The 19,462-nt window shown below is 39.7% G+C and overlaps 1 protein-coding gene across 2 annotated transcripts in view; it reads right to left on the reverse strand.

Moving 5' to 3' along the window:
* The window catches only part of RBM25 (RNA binding motif protein 25), a 33,242-nt gene extending 16,338 nt beyond the window's left edge, over positions 1 to 16,904 (reverse strand). For both annotated transcript variants that reach the window (XM_052695497.1, XM_052695496.1), the window contains exons 1-7: positions 16,727 to 16,904; positions 9,961 to 10,081; positions 6,860 to 6,909; positions 5,698 to 5,868; positions 5,336 to 5,393; positions 4,196 to 4,356; positions 909 to 1,091 (exon numbers count right to left, since the gene is read on the reverse strand). In XM_052695497.1, the coding sequence (XP_052551457.1) occupies positions 909 to 1,091; positions 4,196 to 4,356; positions 5,336 to 5,393; positions 5,698 to 5,868; positions 6,860 to 6,909; positions 9,961 to 10,066 (729 nt within the window). In that variant the 5' untranslated portion in view covers positions 10,067 to 10,081; positions 16,727 to 16,904. The remainder of the gene's footprint in view (positions 1 to 908; positions 1,092 to 4,195; positions 4,357 to 5,335; positions 5,394 to 5,697; positions 5,869 to 6,859; positions 6,910 to 9,960; positions 10,082 to 16,726) is intronic.
* Between the last annotated feature and the right edge of the window lie 2,558 nt (positions 16,905 to 19,462).

The following is a 19,462-nucleotide window of genomic DNA, read 5'->3' on the forward strand; positions in this document are numbered from 1 at the left end:
AAATCTTGGTCAAACAATTCTCCAATCTTTCATATTAGGTGCAGAATGGCAAGTGTAAGACTCCATTTTCCCATGGTTAGAAATTTGGCTGGAAAAGCTAAGTCTGAGTTTGTTCATTCTTAATCCCTCTTCTCCAGAGTTTGTTTTAAACCAACAAAAAGGTCATTCACAGAAGCAGGTCTAAAACCAAAACATTCATTCCTGCTTAACAATTTTTTTTTGCATTTACACAATATAGTAAAACCAGCTGAAAAATTCCAGCCAAATTGACACATGCGTGTAAAAGTGATTTTGTAAAGTAGGAAGATTATAATATGCCTTTCATCCCTGAAGGATCCTTCCAAAATTTGTGAGGCACACACATATCACACATATATAGCTAATGAAGTTCGTCCACATGTGGAGAAACAGCTGCAACCAAGTTGGATCAAGGTACACTAAAGAAACGCATACCACAAGGAAAGAGAGAAATTTGTCAAAAACTACCAGAGCAAATCCCTGCACATTACAAAAGTGCCCTGGCATTATTCAATGGAAATGCAAAGTATGCAGAAAGTTTTTACAGTTGTTTTTAAAGTTCTCATCTGAAAAACCTACATGCACATGCAGTTTAAACTGCACTCAATTCAGTATTTCCACCTTCAGAGGGATGAAAGGTCAATTCAAACCTGCCCAGATTCAAAACTGTTGTTCCAAGAAGCTTAGGTGCTTAGATTCCTTAACTATCCTGAAAGGACAGTTTCTATAACTGACTAGTTTTCAGCATAAAACATGAAACTGTTGCTGACATCAATGCTTGATCTGGTTTCTCATCATGAGTTTAGGTTAAAAGCGTTTGCACAAGGTTTGGCCATTATTTAAAGGTGAGTTGAAGAAAAATCTGCTTTGTCCAAAATCAAAACACATACGTCCTCCTTCTTTTCCTTTTTCTTCTTCCTGGGGTGAGAGTCAGATTCCTGGGAGGGGGCATTGAGCTCGCTGGAATATTCTCGTATTAAGACATCAATGGCCCCTTTAATTATCTGATCTCTTCTCTTCGTTTCCTCATCCAGTGCTTCATCATCATCATTTGTAGTCTCTGGTCTGGAATTCTAAGGAAAAATAGCAAGGTAACAGGAATCAACAAATTGAGAATAACATTAGTTTTACTTTAGAAGTTCACCTTTTGTCATCTCATTAATTTAAACAGTTTTTACTAAAATAACCTCCAAGTAGTAACTAACTGCTTTATTTTTACTCAAATCTTTTCACACTAGCAGTAATAAAAGGATCACAGTTTTACTTGCAGAATGACAGTTGAGAGCACACATAGGATTGCAAAATAAAATAGAACAGATAGTGCGTGACTAAGGAAAAAGAGCACACATAGAAAGGCAATCATGATAGTTCCCCTCATGGTCAAAAGCTTCTGCCCTGTTTCCTTCACAACCTTTAAGCTGTTTCAGAATCAGTTCCTCAACGCCTACTGAGGTGCCATGCAATATAAATGTCTGTCTATAACTTTAAAGTTGCAAGTTATTAACAGAGAATTATACTGAATAAACTTTGTTAGATAAGTATTCCTTGCACAGCAAACATTTTCTTAGCACTGCTGACTAGTTCCACAGAATTGACACAGTTCCTCTCTTCTGTTTTCCCCTTTCCATCTTAGTGACTAAAGGGAACAAGCACAATATTCATTTAACTAAATTCCATACGACAAGGTGAAACAGCAGTCTGCACACTGAGCAAGACAGCTCACCTCTCAATCCTTTCAGTCTTTTTTTTTTTTCAAAAAAGGAATCTCACGCAAGATTCCAGCTGAGTGTCACTAAGCAATAGGGGGTAAATGGAATGAGAAAAGAATTGTTAGAGCAGCAGCTAAGAGTGAGGGGGGGAAGGGAGGATTCATTTGGATTTAAGAGATGCCAGGCCAAGGAGGAGCAAACCGAAAAGAGCTAGAAGGCAATAACAGAGAGTAGAACTGAAAAGGTCGAAGCAGAAGTGATCAGGTAGAGAAGGTAACTAGATAAAGATTTGTTTGATGTGCCCTGAAGAAATTCTGTATTAGTGTATATGTTTGATTTCTTTAAAATTTTGAAGAAAAGATGCAGCACCTGCGTATCAATGATGGTATGAAAAGAACCTCAAGCAGTATGATTAAAATATACTTTATCAACATTCCTTGGCAATTCTCAGTCTTTCTTCACAGCACTACAATGAAAAAGATGTTTGGAGCTAGTATCACTAATTCTACATTTCCAAAAAACTGGCACCCACTCTTATCATCATAAAAATACAATTTCAAAGCTGCAAATAGTACTCTCTACTTTATTAAATCAACTGCCCCCAAACCCATAGGAGCTCACGGAAACTGAAATTCATTAATTGTACAAAAGCTTCACTGATGTTTTAAACCCATTAGTATTACAAGTGATGCGAAGAGGAAAGAAGGAAGTCTGAATGGAAGAGGGCAAACAAATCTGTATCTAGGTTCACAGTTAATGTATTACTTCATTCAAAACTCATTTTGCTAGTAGTCTGCTTTACTGAGCATTTACTGCATTTATTACTATACACTGAGTACGTAGTCAAAACCAGTAAGTGTTTCAAGTGATGACTATGCGTCTAGTTTTCATAAAAAACTCTCATTAAAAGTAACTAGAAGTACTTGTGTGTTTGCAATTCACTTTACAGACTTTTATTAGCAAACCTAAACCTTCTAAAAATTCATTTCCTAATGTGATTTGAGTTTCCCCAAACAGGAGCCTATTCAATTTCATTTTACAGAAAATAATTGTTCTAAATACTGAATATCTTAAGGCCTCTATGGTACTTCAAGATAGTTAAGAGCAATTAAGAGCAAGCTCAACAACCTGTGACACAATATGCATTATTTTAGCTAAAAATAGATAAGATTAATTTTAACACACAAACTTGAGAGATGACTGCCCACTGTCTGATACCTGCATCACCTACTGAATTATTAACTTATATCCTTTTCATTAACTTCTTCCAGAAAATTTGTCAATAAAAGGGAAAGAACAGACAGTTAGTTTGCAAACTCTGGCAAAGTAACAAATCTGGAGTTCATAAACTTCAGAATTTTTAAACAAAACTGAAGCAACAGAACCACATGGTACAGCTGAACTTTAGAATTAATCTTCAATTCACTCCATAGATTCAGTTGCATTTTATAAATAACTATGAGCAGATTTAACTTCAACTGTGATGAACAATATGCCCTAGCAGCCAAAGGGGCCAACTATGTCCTGAGGTGCACCAGGGACAGCACAGCTAGCTGCTCACAGGTAGGGACTGTCCCAATTCAATCGGCATTGGTGCAGTCTCACCTTGAGTACTGTGTGTACTTTTGAGCTACTGCACATAAGATGTTTAAAAAAACCAGTACAATGTGTCCACAGGATGGTAACAAACGTGATGAAGCAATCACAGGACACCAAAGAGGCTCAACTGAAGACATTTGATTTTTTCCAACTTACAGGAGGCCTAACAGATGACCTCATGGCTGTCTATATTTTCTTCGTGAGAGGGAGCATAGAGGAAGGTGCTCATTTGTGCATTGGTGACAGGACAAAAGAGAATGGTTTAATGCTGCATTGGGAAAAATTTAGACTGGAATTTAAGAAAGGAAGAATTTGTTATACTGAGAGGATGAAAAAGGCACTGGAACAACCTCCCAAGGCAAGTGTTCGTGACACCAAGGCTGTCGGTCTCGAAGAAGGATTTGGGCAGTGCTTGTAGATATACAGTTTAATTCTTAAACTGCCCTGTGCAGAGTCAGGAGTTGGACTCAATCCTCACGGGTCCCTTCTATCTCAGGATATTTTATGATTCTATGGCTGTAAAAATGAAACAAAGCTAACTTGTACATAACTGTGTTTGTGTTAATCTACAGCGTTGTGTAAGTTCACTTAAAAGGGGTAATAAATTTTAAACAGCTCTAAGTGGGTTAATTCACTCATTTGTTGTAAACATGGTATAAGTTTTCAAGAGTACTTGTGAATTAAGGGCTTCCACTTCATTTCCTTTCATTACATCTTCATACTCATTAATTCAATTCTTGCAAAAACCTAAAGTGAATTAGTGGCAGAGACAAGAAAAGAAACTAGCAGACCAGCTTACAGCCTGATCTAAAAAGCACATTACATTGCCTTCCTGTCAAAATAATATATGTCATATATAATATACACACCCCATTAGAGGCCTTTTTCTTTGCTTTCCATTCATCTAGCTGAGCCTTTGTCTTTGCATCAACTTTTACTAGTAGTTTCTTCTCTCCTATCTGGAGGTCATGCAGTAGTCTCAGTGCCCGTAGTGTGGATTCAGGTTCTTTGTATTCACAAAATCCAAAGGCTGAAATGGATGATTAAAATGAGAAGCAAATGCGTTAAAGCTCTATAGGCAATTATCTTTGTTTAAACAAACAAGTATTATGTTTTGAATCAAACTATGAACATAGATACTCCTCTACTTAAAATAAAGATACAGAAAGATAATTAATTGCATTAACTTTTGATATAAGGAATAGCCGCATGAATTAAGTCAAAGCAACGCACAACACTACATTTGTAAAGCATTTAAAATGATTTTAGCTAATAAATGTAACCTATACAAAGAGACATCTCAGATTTGCAACTGTCTGAAGATCAAGGACATCATTCAACAGTACAACATTAATCTAGAGCATTTCACAACAGTTACAGAAAGTTGTGAGGGAAAAAAACATTGTGAAAATTAAATAATCATATATGAGAGATGAAAAAACAATTGTTATATATTATTATAATATTAAATTATAAGAAATATTAAAATAGAAAAATGTAGGAAAACATTAACAGAAGAATAGCCCTAATTGTTTCATACATCCAATGGACAAGGATTATAGGGGGAAAAAAAAAAAAAAAAAATCAGTACAATCTGGGGACAGGGACAAAAAACTTTTAATAAGGAAAGCTTCCTGTTAAGGAGGTTAAGAATGATACACAGTGATAGAAATGACTACTAATAACACTGCAAATCCACTCCCCTGGAATTTAAGTGAGGGCTGGTAACTATCTCTCAGATGCTCTATAAACACCTGATTTAGTCTCACAAAAGTGAACACTGTCCCCTCAAATACAGTTTTACCTTTCACAATTTTGATTTTTTTCTCTGCGTTGATTTCAAGGACAGAAAACTCTAACTCTATATGAGGAAGCATTTAACAGTTAAATATTGTTTTAAGATATTAAATACAATAACTATTAAAATAACAGCATGTCAAACATTTCAAAATCTGCCATGTAATAAAAACACTACTTTGATCAGAGATCTTGAAAAGTGTGAACATTACCTTGAAGTTTTCCAGATGCCCCTTGCACTCTCTTCCAACTCAAAACCAAGCCACATTTCTGCATTAAAGATATTAAAGATATATGTTTGAGTATTTTGTTTGAAACATAAAAAAAGTTAACACTTGGTGCACACGAAGATAAGTGAAAAGAATAAGCTCTACTAAAAACAAGCCATGTCTATATTCGCTGACACACACAGCTAAAAAAAATTACTCTTCCCTTATTTACCAGCTATAAAGTCAAACCCACTGGACTGCTAATCCAGGGAGCACAACCAACTCTGTGTTTAGTTTCAACTTCACTACTCACAACTTTATTTATTAGCCAGGGATTAAATCAGCAGGCAGCCCACCACACTTACTGCTAGAAGCTGCCGTATGAGCATGTCCGAGGCCTTCTCAGAAATGTTGCCCACAAAAACGGTGGTCGTGGGACCGCTGTTTTCATCGTTTTCTTTGTTCTTTAAGCCAGGGTGATCTTTCCTCACTCCTAAGTGTTTTCCAACCATAGACACTGTGGTAGGAACTAATACCTAGGAAGAGGAGGAGAGAATATAAAATAAAGCACTGCTGATGTTTTTGTCCCCCCTGCCCCTATTTAAATTTTTAAAAACAAAACAGGACAGACATGAATTTGACAATTCTCCCTTTATATGACCCTTGGTTAAGTTCACAGCGAGTAAACAATAAACATTACATGTTTCAATATTCATACAACATCAAGAGAATGTCATTTTTTGATAAGATAGACAGAAAAAAGGTATAGCTGAACATGGCTCTGGAAGTTACAGTATGCATGGTGAGCATACAGTAATATTAAACATCATTTGTTTTACACATTACTCATTTGTGACGTGAGCCACTGGAAGCTGAAGCACTGCACATAACAGTGTGCTGGATGCTTAAAAAAAAAAAAAAGCTGCAAGCATAACAGTAACTCTGATTTAAGTCTCAAAAGGCTTCAGTGGACATATGACAGGTCTTAAAAGCTTTCAGAGCAAATACACACTACTAGTTTAGTTGGAAGGTACACAGCTCATAGCCAGCTGCTTTCAGTTAAGGAGCAACTACTTGCAGAACAAACTGTACAGACACAAACGTCTGTTCCAAACTGCTGCACATCTCCTTCCACTAAAGTAAGATTAGACATACACTGAGCTTCTCCTCTCAGAAGTCCTTCTAAATGTGTCAGCTTCAATAATGTTATCAGGAAAGTGAACAACGTATTTGTTCCAGTATTTTTCTGCTGAACACCACTGGTTACCACAAACATATCTTTCTCTAACAGATAATGCAAACTATTAAAAAAAATATCAGTATTTTGGGGAGATTTCTTATGCAAAATCACTAAAATGTAATTCACCTACAGGTCAATAAATAGCTTTTATACTTTAATTAGCACAATAATTGAAATAAAGATTAAAAACTTCCTTTTGCAGTATGTCTTTTTAGTGAAATAGTTCAGAAGACAAAAAAAAACCTGTTGAAATCTATGCATGAAACTCATCCTAATGTAACACTTACAGTTGGAGCAGGAGCCATAATGCCCATTGGCACAGGAATCATGGGGGTCCCTGAGAAAGACAAGACATAACATTAATCTGTCCAGTTAAGAATACTGATAAACACAGATGAATTGCTTGCAGTCATGATTACTAAACCAGACAGCAATTTTGGTGACGTGAGAGTTTTAGAGTATTGATTACCAGTAATTCCTTAAGCACTCAAGCACAGCCTTTGCACACTTGCAGAACATGAATACCCTGACAACTTTTAACACATTCTCATTTTGGCCTCGTTCTTCACAAACAAACATATTTTCAAAGCATATTCAAACAGCAGTATTGCTCTAGAAGATTAATGAGGTTGAGGATTCTATAGACAAAAAAGCATCCTAAGTCCAAAAGTAATCTCATTCCTTACTTGCTCAGTTCCAACAACATAATCAATACTTCATACTGTTTGGGGCTGAGGTTCAATAGCATGAAGCCTGCTGGCATTCTTTATTGTTTATGACATAGCTTAATAAAGGTTGCATTTAAAAAAAAATCAAAAAAACAAAAAAAAAACAATTCAGGAGCACACTATCTTATTAATTATTGAGCTTAAGTCCTTTAAATTCTAATTAACATCACTATTTAATAGTGTGAAATTATATGCAATATCCTTCTATCCCCCACAATACTCACTGATGGCTTTAAGCACTATCATCTTAGCTAATACCTAGTCATAATAAATGCTGTTTACATACCAACTGCTCAGAGAAGAGCAAATACCTGACTTGAGTTTTGAAGCAGCTTCTTGGTAAGGAAAGAATTTAATCTCTGAGATACTCCAAGTGTAAAGGCTTGCATGGAACATGATGAGAAAGACCAAAAAATGCCATTTGCTAAATGCTCACAATTCAGGAGGATAGGGGGTTTAACAACAGACATAATAAGGAAGTAGCACTTTTACACAGCTGGTAATGACCTGCTGGAATTTGGAACAAGAAGTGACAGTCAAGACAGTATTAACATGTTCAAAAAGCATAAAAATGCTCAAGAATGGTTGAGACCGGAAGCAGATAAAGGAAGTGCAAAAAGATGATGCTCTAACATCCTCAATTTATCAGTTGTGGAGACTTCAGTTTCAGACATGAAAAGCAGACGGGTGCACGCATACATCTAAATATCACCACCTATTCCCACAGCTCAGACAAAACATCAGGCCATATGGCCTGCTGATGTGACCTCATAGAAAGTTTCTTATCTATGGAAAGACATTTAAGCTTTATAACTTGTACCTGATTTTCACAGAAGACAAGAAATACTAAATCACCTCCCTTTTGAGTCTTTCACATTTCAAAATGGAAATGCGAGTGGAAATGCAAAACACTCTTCCCGCCTTCATTTTTGCACAAGCACACTGTTCTAGCAGACTTATTTTTACAGTTGGATAATTTTTTTTGTTGTTGCTGAGCACTTAGTTAAACCTATTTTAATTGCAATTTTACACATGGAATAACTTTAGAGTAGACTTCCAAAAGGTCACGGTGGCATTTTCAATTCTATTCGTACACTTAGGCTGAGAAATTAAGTCCATATCTTTTAAGAGGCAGAAGAGGTTTAGGAAGAAGTTTTTCACACAGAGGTGGTGACACACTGGAACAGGTTGCCCAAGGAGGCAGTGGATGCCCCATCCCTGCAGGCATTCAAGGCCAGGCTGGATGTGGCTCTGGGCAGCCTGGTCTGGTGGTTGGCAACCCTGCACATAGCAGGGGGGTTGAAACTGGATGATCATTGCGGCCCTTTTCAACCCAGGCCATTCTGTGATTCTATGAGGCTAACTCAACAGGTAAGCAAGTCATACTTCTACTGCAAAGAGAAAAATTAAGCTCCCTCCTAAAACCAGGCTCCTCCAATTCACAGTCTATTTGGATTATTAGTACTGAAAACAAGACAATTTTTATAAAAATTCAAATAGCAACTGCATAAAAATTGTGCATAAACTGTGTATGTTAAGAAGCAAGTGTTTAGAACAGAAATGTAAAATATTTTTCAGAAAGCTGTTTTTAAAAGCATCTGTTTTTTCATACAAAATTACATAAATCAAAACTAATAAAGATATGAGGTACAGTTTTAAAATTCAGCCTGAAGTCTTTGATGCTGACTAATCAACAACTCTACCTTTAGCAAAAAACAGAATCTCATGGATATCAGAGGAAGAAGAAAAAAAAAGAACCAACCCATTAGTAAGGCCTAGCACGATGAATGAGCATGCACAAACCATTTCTGCATCCAGCCAGGTTTTTGAAAGCCTTTATTGTCTAGAAACTTGTGCACAACACAGCTCAAGACCATACAGACAGAAATTATTTTCTGTTGCCCTTCTGTTATGAATTTTAAAGGGATAATTCTCTGAAGTATTCCTCTCTACACCCCCCATCCAGACTCCTGACACTGTTGGCAACATACAGAAAAAATTAAAAGGTGGTCCCAGATCATAAATTGAAGTTTCAACAAACACACTCACAAAAAGGAAAAACTGACCTTGAAGATGAAGAAGGAAAAAAAAAAAAATAGAATTAGTTTTGGGAAGATTCTAAGGAATGAGCAACACAACTAAGATAGCAAGATGTGTGGAAGAAAGTATGTAAGAAGAGAACACAAAGAAATATTTCTGAGATGGATTTATGAGAAAAAAACACAGAAAACAACGTAAGAAGGTGAAGCTCCTCTGAAAGTTATTCCTATATTTTCACACTGTGCATATTTGGTGTAGACAAGTGCTTCCAAAAGCTATTACAATGGCTTATTTGAAAGTAGTCAAAACCTGCACACTGCCAAAGAAGTGACTCTTAAAACACCTAACAAAAATGACAATCTAGCTTCAGGTTTAAACAAAAGAACAGTAAAATTGGTATTACATCTATCAGATTGATTGCTGGTCAGAAGTAAGCAGACAGTGCAGACCAAACAGAGTTTGTGCACCTGTCACGTTGTGTAGCTAAACTAGAGACACGATTGCAATGCACACAAATCAATGTTACTGAAATACGCTTAAACACAGTAACTTCTGGAAAATAGCAGCTTATAACAAACAGGAATTTCTTTTTGCAACAGCTTCATATACTACCAACTTACCAGGAGGCACAGGTGGAGGAAAGCCAGGAAACTGTGGAGGTGGAATCCCAGGGGGAAGAGTTGGGATTCCCATTGGAGGGCGATTCAAATGAGGTGGGAAAGACATTCTTACAGAAGCAATCTGTCAAAAGGACAGAAAAGGAAAATTGTATTAGTTGGTCAAGATAAATCACAGAAGCAGTACAAATGATACATATCTAATAACTTTTGAGCTTTATATGGACATTCACCTACAAATTAAAATTATTTTTAACAATAAGCTAGGGAAAAGTTTCCTCTAATACAAGTATTCTTTACCAACAAAAAAGCCAGAAACAACAAAACACCAGAACCATTATGTGCCTCTTCATACCAATGTTTTACAAAGAATGTGAACTAAACAGCATTTAATGGCATGCATGCTGTTTCTTCAAAATGAAGCTTTTTTTCTTTGCAGTATCTAAAAGCAGAAGCAAGCTTGGAATGCCCTCTTCAATAAGGCAAGTAGTTCTCCAGAACAAGAAACGATCATACACAATACAACCACAGCACAATTTCATAGAAAGAACTGGGGAATCCTCAGGTACAGCACTGACAGGAATTGAAGGTAACAACACAGAAACTGGAGAAAACCCCAGGCTCCAGAATGGAGACAGTTAAACACTTGGAAGAAGGTCCTCTGATCTATTTTTAACTTCCCAGCTCACAGACCTTTTAGAGCTCATCATGGAGGATAGCCTGGGAGCAGAGGGCCAATGTGCTATCGTAGAGAATAGAACATTTAACATTGTTTTTCTACTCAGACAGTTACTGTTACGCAGATATTACTGACCCCACAACAGACACCACCCAATAAGACGCAAGATCACTCTTAGCAAAACCAATGCTCTTGCTTCCAGTATTTAACCAGCAACCTTACACAGTTAAGTCTTGGCTTTCACTCCTGAAGACCAAAAGGAGCACTGGTTGCCGACACCCACAGCTGGTCATACAGTTTAAATCTCTGTTGCTACCCTTGTTAAAACACACTAAATTACTCAGCAGTAACTTCTCATGCCTGTATTTTGTCGTGAGCACATAGGGACATCCACACCATGCTGAGGAAGCTCTGGAACTTCAAATATCCTGGATTATATACACAGAAGTCATGAAGAGTAGCAGATAAGAGCCCAGCGAGCTTCCCATGTACACATCTATGTTTCCTAGAAGACTGAGCAGTACTGTAGCCTGCAGTGCAGTTTGTGTTCCAAACAGGCAAATGCAAGTCAGAACCATGACAGAAGGCCTTGAGAACAAGAATTACAATGAACAAAATGCTGATAACTAAAGCAGATATGTAGATGGGATGATGCATACCTGGTTTCCTATCACTGAACACAAAACAGGAGATGAGTTTGCTAGATACAAATGTGACTTCACACATGTATAAAGAGCAAGTACCTAACGATAATCTTAAATAGTAGAAGTAAGAGCTAGTATCAGTACTTTACCATAATAGCAGATGCAATTAAAAGAGCTCAAAAAGAAGATAACCCTGTAGCAAAACCACATTCCCAAAGAGCTGATAAACAGCTGTGAGGGACAAGTGCATACAGCCTACTAGAGAAGACTTGAGAGAAACCTGGATGTTCTCGCTCACATCTTTGGAACTGCAGAAATTATTTATTCGAGCACAAGAGCACACCTGTGACCCCATAGCACAATTTGCCTGAAGATGTATTGCTTCAGTCACAAGAGGTTTGCAATGACTGCATTCATTAATTGGTCCCAGAAAGCATTCATCCACATCACACCAAGAGAAAAGACACACTCCTTTTACACAAGGTCTCTACGATGGTACGAGAATGTAAGAAACAAGATTGCAAATCTTTCCTCCACATTCCATACAATGTGAAAACGTTGTTTATTGACTGAAGAGTCTATGTGCCAGCAGGTTCTCCTCTATAACGTGAAGCTTGGATGGAATGGAACAGTCTAGAACTCCCATACTATTCATCTTTGTATCACTACACTATGCTGTTTCAACAAGAATAGCAAATAAAAAAGCAAAATCTGTCAAGAGTCCCAGAAAAGCAGGAAATTAGGATCTTCAAGGCCTATCCTTGTCCTTAGTCCTTATCTATATTTCAGTTGATAGGGAACTAGACAAAAATTCAAAGCAGTTTTGGAACAGGATGCCAGAGTAATTATCTTGCTGGTCAGACGTTCCAAAGTGGCTGCAGTAAAGTTATGCAATTTGAGGTCCACAGGACATAAATGAGAGGTCTGCTAAACAAACAAAAATAACTGAGAAAGGAATTTTCCAAGCTGCCAGTAGGTGCAGTTCCTCTTCTTGCTCTAATAAGCACTTTATTTAAGACACCATTTTAGGGAAGCATAAAAAAGCCTAGGGAATAAGAAGTGAAAAAGTTCTTTGAATTAAGAAGTGCTGAAATGTACTGAGCTTAATGGACATCTCACATGTGCACAGGCAGAGGGCTTTTTCTTCAAGTTTTTACTGAAATCAAAAAGCAAAGAGTCAGACAAGTAATTATTACTACACAAAAGTAACAGCAGCAAGCAGAGATCAAATGTAGTCTTTCAGTCACCTAGTCAGGTGGATGCAAAACATACAATTGTCTGCAGGGTTTCATTTTACTTGAAGCACTCTTTTTCCCCCCAATATCTGTATGGTTATTTTGACAACAGCTAGCAAGGCACTCTGCTGCTGCCTTAAATCTTGCATGATCCACTGCTAGCACCTCTGCTGCCTGGGACACTGATGCAGAGAAAACCTTGGCCTGTTTCCTGCTACCGTTATGTACCCACTAACGTGAAATCAGCAGACAAAACAACTTAGTTCAGATTCCATTAGAAAAACTTTGTGACTCAGTGGGAACCAAGACTTAAAACTGCTCATTGAAGACACAAGAGATCCAGATGTGAGAATAAGATGTAACCTAACTCTTGCAGCAGACAAGAAGCTATAATGAAGGGAAGGAAGGAAGAAGCACATTCTCGCTGCAAATAGCTGGAGCACAAGAGCTACATATTCTGCTCCAGCATGTATAGGAGACTTGCATTCATCAGGAACTACAAGCTATGGCTTGAGCATGGAATGAAACTCCAAGCTAGATCCAGGGAGAGCAGTGGTACAAATCTCAGTACCTTTCTCTTAGAGACTGTCCTAAACCCCACAGGCACAGCACAGTTACCACTGCCTGGTGTACTTTCTGTGGTGATCTTCACATTTCCTCTAAAATATTAAAATATTTAAGTAAGGAATTGAAGTCTTGGAATCCTTAAAATCTTGGTTGACTTACAGAAGTATGAGCTCGTGTAAAGTCAACTGTATAAAACAACTATGAAGAAGCAGCAGCACTTTAAGGGAGACATCAATTTGCATGAATTTAGTGGTGGCCAAAAAGATGCAGCTGTACAGCAAGTATCTGGCCAGATAATATTAAAAATTCTGAAATCATCACCTAGAAAGATGAACCTCATACTCTAAATGTAGTCAATTTAGGCTATGCCTGCATCAGCAAGAAGGGCACTACAACACGGGGTCTGCCAGGTTAGATGGAGCTGAGACCTCAAAGCTCCCACTACAATTTGAGGAGGTCCAAAAAACTGCAGGTGAAACTGTAAGTTTTCAATATGTTTTCATATGGAAAGAATCCAGTTCATTCACTACTATGGTATAAGGTGATATGACAAAAGGCTTCCCAAGTGAAGACGATGGTGAGTCTTATTCGAACAGCACACTCCTGATCTCAGTTAACAAAGTAATGTAGCAGCACGCTGTTACACTTGGACAATTTTTATAAGCTGCAAATTAACAAGGCTGTGGACAGCAAAACATCGGAGCTTACTCTAAGCAGACCCAGATAAAATCCTGCCTGGCTCCTTAACTAAGGCAGGTGCTACACAAGCACAGCTACACTGCTCCAGAAGGAGCTCAGCTGCTTTCATTCAGTGCTCTTCCAGTTACAAAGTCCTGATGGAACCACACATTGACTGCAGTCCACAGCACCAACCTTCTGAAACACAGAGTGCAAAAATGCCCTCATGGCCCAAAGGTTTGGTCCTGAGACTTATTCTGAGTGTTCTGCCCATGAGCCTAAGCTCTGCTGGGCAGCCACATGCCTGCTCTGAGGCACGCAATGAAATGTCCAGGACAGAGGACTGGGGCTATGCCGGGCTCCTGTCCGGGGCTACACAGAGCTCAGAGGTACCGTGAAACAAGAGTCGCTATCATTCAAGTACTGCTGCCCCATGCATTATCTGTAACTCCTAGATTTCCTGATAAGAGGAGAGTAACCACAAGTAGATAACATTGCAAACATATATTTTTTTTAAATATAGCATTTTTAAAACATATTTCTGGTTTCTTCTATTTTTTTCTGGTAAGAGGGTGAGGAGATACATTCATACATATGGTGAACACAAGTTTAGTGAAAGACACTGGCAACTACTGCATTTAGAAGTGGCAGCTGTACCACCTGCTCAGCAGCATCTTAATTTCACCCAGCAATTCACAATTCACCTCCCTAGTGTTTATAACTGTGTTAACACATCATCACTTCAATTGAAAACCTGTAAAATATTTTCACTGCTTTCAGAAGTTGCTCCTCATGAAACAGCTATAACATCTACTGTTCAATTACCAACTAAACAAAGCTAAAATCAACCACAGAACTCCTAAATAAAGCAAAAACAAAATTAATGCACTTCAAGACTTTACACCAAGTCATACTGAGATACTGCCTACTCCCTCAAACAGGGGGATAGTAAACAAAAAACATGCCTAAAGAAATTTAAACAAAGTCCAGCTTTGATTAAAATCTTAACTTCCAGATGATTAAGAGAGCTGTGACAAAATCCAGGCTTGTTGCATAACAGCATGCTACGTAGTAACACCCTGAGTCACTAAGGTATTTGATCCCAATGTTTCACCGAACATTCCTATACAATTTTTTTTCTATTGTCTACTCTGTGTTGCTGCCTGCATGTAAATTTATAAGAAAGTATTTTACACATTTTATGGCAGGACAGTTGGAGCTGAGCAGCACACTTTCAAAAACAGCTGAAGAAAACATACACAGCAAACCAGCCTACTGAAGTCACTACTTCCGCACTAACTTCCACTTCTAACATCATTCTTCACACGGTGTGTGGACTTTTAAGCCACTCCATCATAAAAATAATTATAAAATAAAAATGAACTTTAACAGTTCGTCACTCATTGGAAATACTGCCTATATTACTGCATCTCAGAAAGGTCCCTAAAAATGAAGGCTCTCTTCCTTCAAGCGATCAGATTCTTTAAGTGATGATGCTCAGCACTTTCTTATAAAGCTTTACAGTTTTCTCCAAAATTACCTTGAGACTAAGTGATGCATCAGTGGAAAATGTACAGACATGTCAAGTTAGAAAATCACTATACTTCTTTTCTCTCAATATTTGTTTCCAAACAAAACTAGTACTTGCTTAAGCCTGTGCACTGGAAATGATATAAAAAGGTCACTGTAATAAGTTAAGTTGGAAACCAAATTACTGTAAAATACAAACTGAAAAAGCAACTTGCTTACCTGAAACAAAGCCTCAGTCTGAAAGCTCCTTACCCAGAGCTCTACTAATCACACCATCAGAATTTTTAACCTTGGACTTCATTTTTAATTCTGAGCTCGTATTAAGCTCTTGTCAGTAAAATAAATGGCCTTCCATCTTCACTTTGCTATTGACTGTTCCCAAAAGACAAACAAGGCTGGGACATTGCTACACGTAAGGGAACGTCAAGAGACAGAAGTGAGAAATGTGAAGCAATGTGCAAAGCAGCTCCTCCACAGGAGAAGGAAGAAAACAGCCAGTGCTTCCCTACACAAGCTGTTCTGGGCCACCTTTGGTAAATGCTGATGCAATACCAGTAGCAATACCTTGCTACTTTACAGATGAATAAATAAAGATCTGCGTGCAGTCATTTTAAGTAGAACAGACAAAGAACGACAGAAGTTTAAGATTCTATTTCCTGCAAGGCCACGTAACATATGCTGTCATTTAAAAAAAAAAAAAAAAAAAAAAAAAAAAAAAAGAACTAGTTCTGTTCAGGATGTCGCTAGTCTGCATTTTAATAAACAAAAAAGAGAAACAAACACGAACAAAACAGTCAAATTTCAGGCAGAAAAAGGGCTTTCCCCACTAAGGAAGAAAAAAAAAACCTAAACATGAAAAGAACGCGCCTATCTGCACAACACAGGTGGTATCACGGGCTCAGCCCGCTTGTTTCGAGCACAGGCTGACACGTGCGGTGAGATGACCGCCACGGGCCGCGCTCGGGACGTTACCCTCCGTGCCGCGACGCCGCCGAAAAGCGCTTTCTCGCACGAAGTGGCACCGACGAACGAAGCCGCAGTAAACCGGGGCGGCCAGGAGCGGGCCGGGGGCAGCTTCGGGGGCAGCCGCGGGCTCGCTCCCTCTCGGTCTCGCCTCCTCTCGCCTTCCGCCGGGCCGGCGGTCCCGCCGCGGCCGCGGGGGACGGAAGGCCCCGCACGCCTCCTAGGCGGGAGAGGAAACGAAGGGCCCCGCCGCCGCTCCGCGAGCGCCTCCCCGAGGCCGCTCTCGTTCCCAACCTCGGTGCCGGACCCGCGCCGCCTTCCCGCCGAGGAGCGGCCGCGGTCCAAAGAGCAGAAGGGCAGCGCGGCGGCGCGAGTCAGGCCCGGCCCCGGAGGCGCCTCCTCTCAGCGGGCGGCCGAGGCGCCGCCGCCACCTTCCCACCCCCTTCCGGCCGCCGCGGCCCCATGTCGCTCACCCTCCCTCGCTGTGGGGCAGGAGCCGCGTTCGGAGTGCCGCCGCGGCCCCTCTGAGAGGCGCGGGCCTGGGATGGCGCGGGGAGAAGCCGCTAGGCCGCCGGAGGCCGGGCTGGAGGGCCCGAGGCGCCGCTAGGCCGCGAACACACCGCGCCGAGCCGCCTCCGCCGCGCTGCGCGGGGTCATGTGACCCTCCCCTTCCGGCACTGGCCCGACCTGCACCGCGCCTCTCCACAATAGAGACGGGCTCGCCAGAGCGCCCCCTCCTTCCGGGCCTAGATAGCGAGGCGCCTAACCACAGAGATGCAGTGGCTAGAAGGTCGGCGTAAGGGGAAACAGCGCCTGTGCGGCCGCCATCTTTGCTAAGGGGTTGGCACCGCGGCGGCCTGACCTAGCGTGGAGCTCTGCCATCTTGAGGTCAGGCAGAGGCGCTTCGAGGTCCCGAGAGCTTCCGCCGGCGGGAGCCGCCATTTGTGAGCTTCCGCGCTCGGCTGTGAGCGAGGCGTGACGGCGGTCGTGTCGGCTGCACCCGTGGGCGCGCTGTGAGGGAACGCGCGTTTTGGGTGCGTTACGGTGTAGCCAACTTTAGGGGCCTGCAAAGAAAAGCAGTCTTATGAAGTACGTAGGCGTAACGATATATGGAAGGCTGTACCTCACCTGAAAAGATTTATAACGAGCACAAAGAGCAGGTGCTCTAGGATGCTGTATTCTCGATAAAAAGAAAAAAAAAAGTCTCTGTGCTGTATGGCAACTTGGCTTGTCTGGTGGATTTTCCCGACTTACCTCCCGCATTCAAACTGCATTAGAAAACTTAAAATTGTACACCTCCCCTCCAGATCGTGCAGCTGCTGACAGCAGGTGGTTGCACATGGAAAGAGCGAGCAGCTGTGAATGGAAGAAAGGCAGTCTGGAAGGTGATTACAATGTGGGTCAAAACATAAGCCCGTGTGAACGTTTGGATTGGCTAAGGAGAAAGTCCTGTTATCTCTGTACCATGTGTTCCCACTGCTCACACATACCATATAAAGAAAAATGCTCAAAGGAACATGTAATGGCAAACCATCTCCTCCACCTGGAAACAGCACAGAAACTACTGGTTTCTTCAATACCAAGGAGATGAAATCTACCCAACTGATTTCATACCTGCTACTGAGCAGACAACAACTGAACTGGAACAGGTACATATCATTACCTTGCTTTACAAGCACTCATGTGCAAGGGTAGAGATCTCAGCTTTGCAAAGTACTTCAAGAGTCAGTTAAATTCCTTCCTCTTTGAGAATAGCATCTTTGCTCTATTAAGTACAGCTCATATGTATGTCCTACATATATTCCTTCAACTAACAGAATTTAGTCAATACTGACTGCTATTAATCTTTTGGATAATCTAAAAATATTTAAAGGAATGTAGGTAAAAACGGCACTCATTTTTCAGCTTGGAGGAGGACGAGGAAAAAAACATTCTGAGTTTCCAGTTTCTATGCAGTTGTCTCAGTTAGAAATTGTTATCTGCATGAAAAATGTGAAATCCAAATTCAAGTAGATAACAGTTTCAGTCTGAGACAATAGCTTTCATCATGTAGATACTCATCCATAGTTGTTTAGCTGGAGAAAGTTACCAATGTGCATTTACTTATACAAATTATCAACATTTGCCTCCAATTCCCTTCATAATCAAGAAAGTATCCAATAAAAATAATTACTTCCAGATCTCTATTCTTTCTACTCCCGAATTTCAAAATTTCCCACTTAAGTCTATCTGTGCGGTTTTTTTTACCTTTCAGTCATGAAATCGAGATGCTGTATTCCAGTTACTGATCCCAGTTCACTTGGTTTCCTTCATCACTGCTGACTTCAGAATTTTATTCTCAAGTCAGTCAAAAAAGATCCAGTATGGACCTTCAAAGATTTAGACTGAAAATAAATAGGGACTATTTATGTCTGCAGATTGTTTTGTATTTCAGGTGTAAGAGATCATTCCAAACATACCAAGTGGTTTCTCAGAGTAAAAAGGTCAGATTGTTTTTCATCTCTGCAACATTTTAAATATTTGATGGGTGCACAGTTCCAAAATCACCGGGTAAACAAGATCCACTGTGGTGATGTACTGGTATAAGAGTACAGGCTTTGGGATTTGGGATCATCACTGCCTGTCTGTTTAAGGCACAGCCAAAAACCTGACTGTGGCAGAGGAACACAGCTTGGGCTATGTACAGAAATACTGCGTACACTTCCTATTCCAGGCAGAGAGTAGTGCTGCAGTTTTTCTAAAGGAGAATTAGAAAAAAAAAAAATGGGGGCAGAACATTTAGGCTCTATTCAGAAAGTATGCCATGTAGAAACTGAGGCCTAGGCATTAAAATACTGTTGAAAATGTAGAAAGTTTCTTTATGCAACTTTTTCTTTTTCTTTTTCTTTTTCTTTTTTTTTTGTAAATAAATGTAGCCTTTAATTGTGCTTTCATTAATGCTACAAAGCTAATAAGTTTTTTTTTCTCTTCCTCATACCATAAAATCTCTCTCTATGAAGTCTGAACGTAGACACTTTGAGGAAGATCCTTTAGACGTCAAATTCACTGTTTTGGCTCCCTGGCTTTCCATAGTGCTGCAGCATTTAAGTTTCAATTTCCTTTGTATTGAATATATGCACAATCTTTACATTTTTCACTCTGAAGGTGTTTGGCTCATGACAGTTTATTCCTACAGACATCAGACTATTCAGTTAATTTTTCTGATTAAT

The sequence above is a fragment of the Tympanuchus pallidicinctus genome, unplaced genomic scaffold (genome assembly GCF_026119805.1).
Source record: "Tympanuchus pallidicinctus isolate F22 unplaced genomic scaffold, pur_lepc_1.0 scaffold3, whole genome shotgun sequence".
NCBI classification, from domain to species: Eukaryota; Metazoa; Chordata; class Aves; order Galliformes; family Phasianidae; genus Tympanuchus; species Tympanuchus pallidicinctus.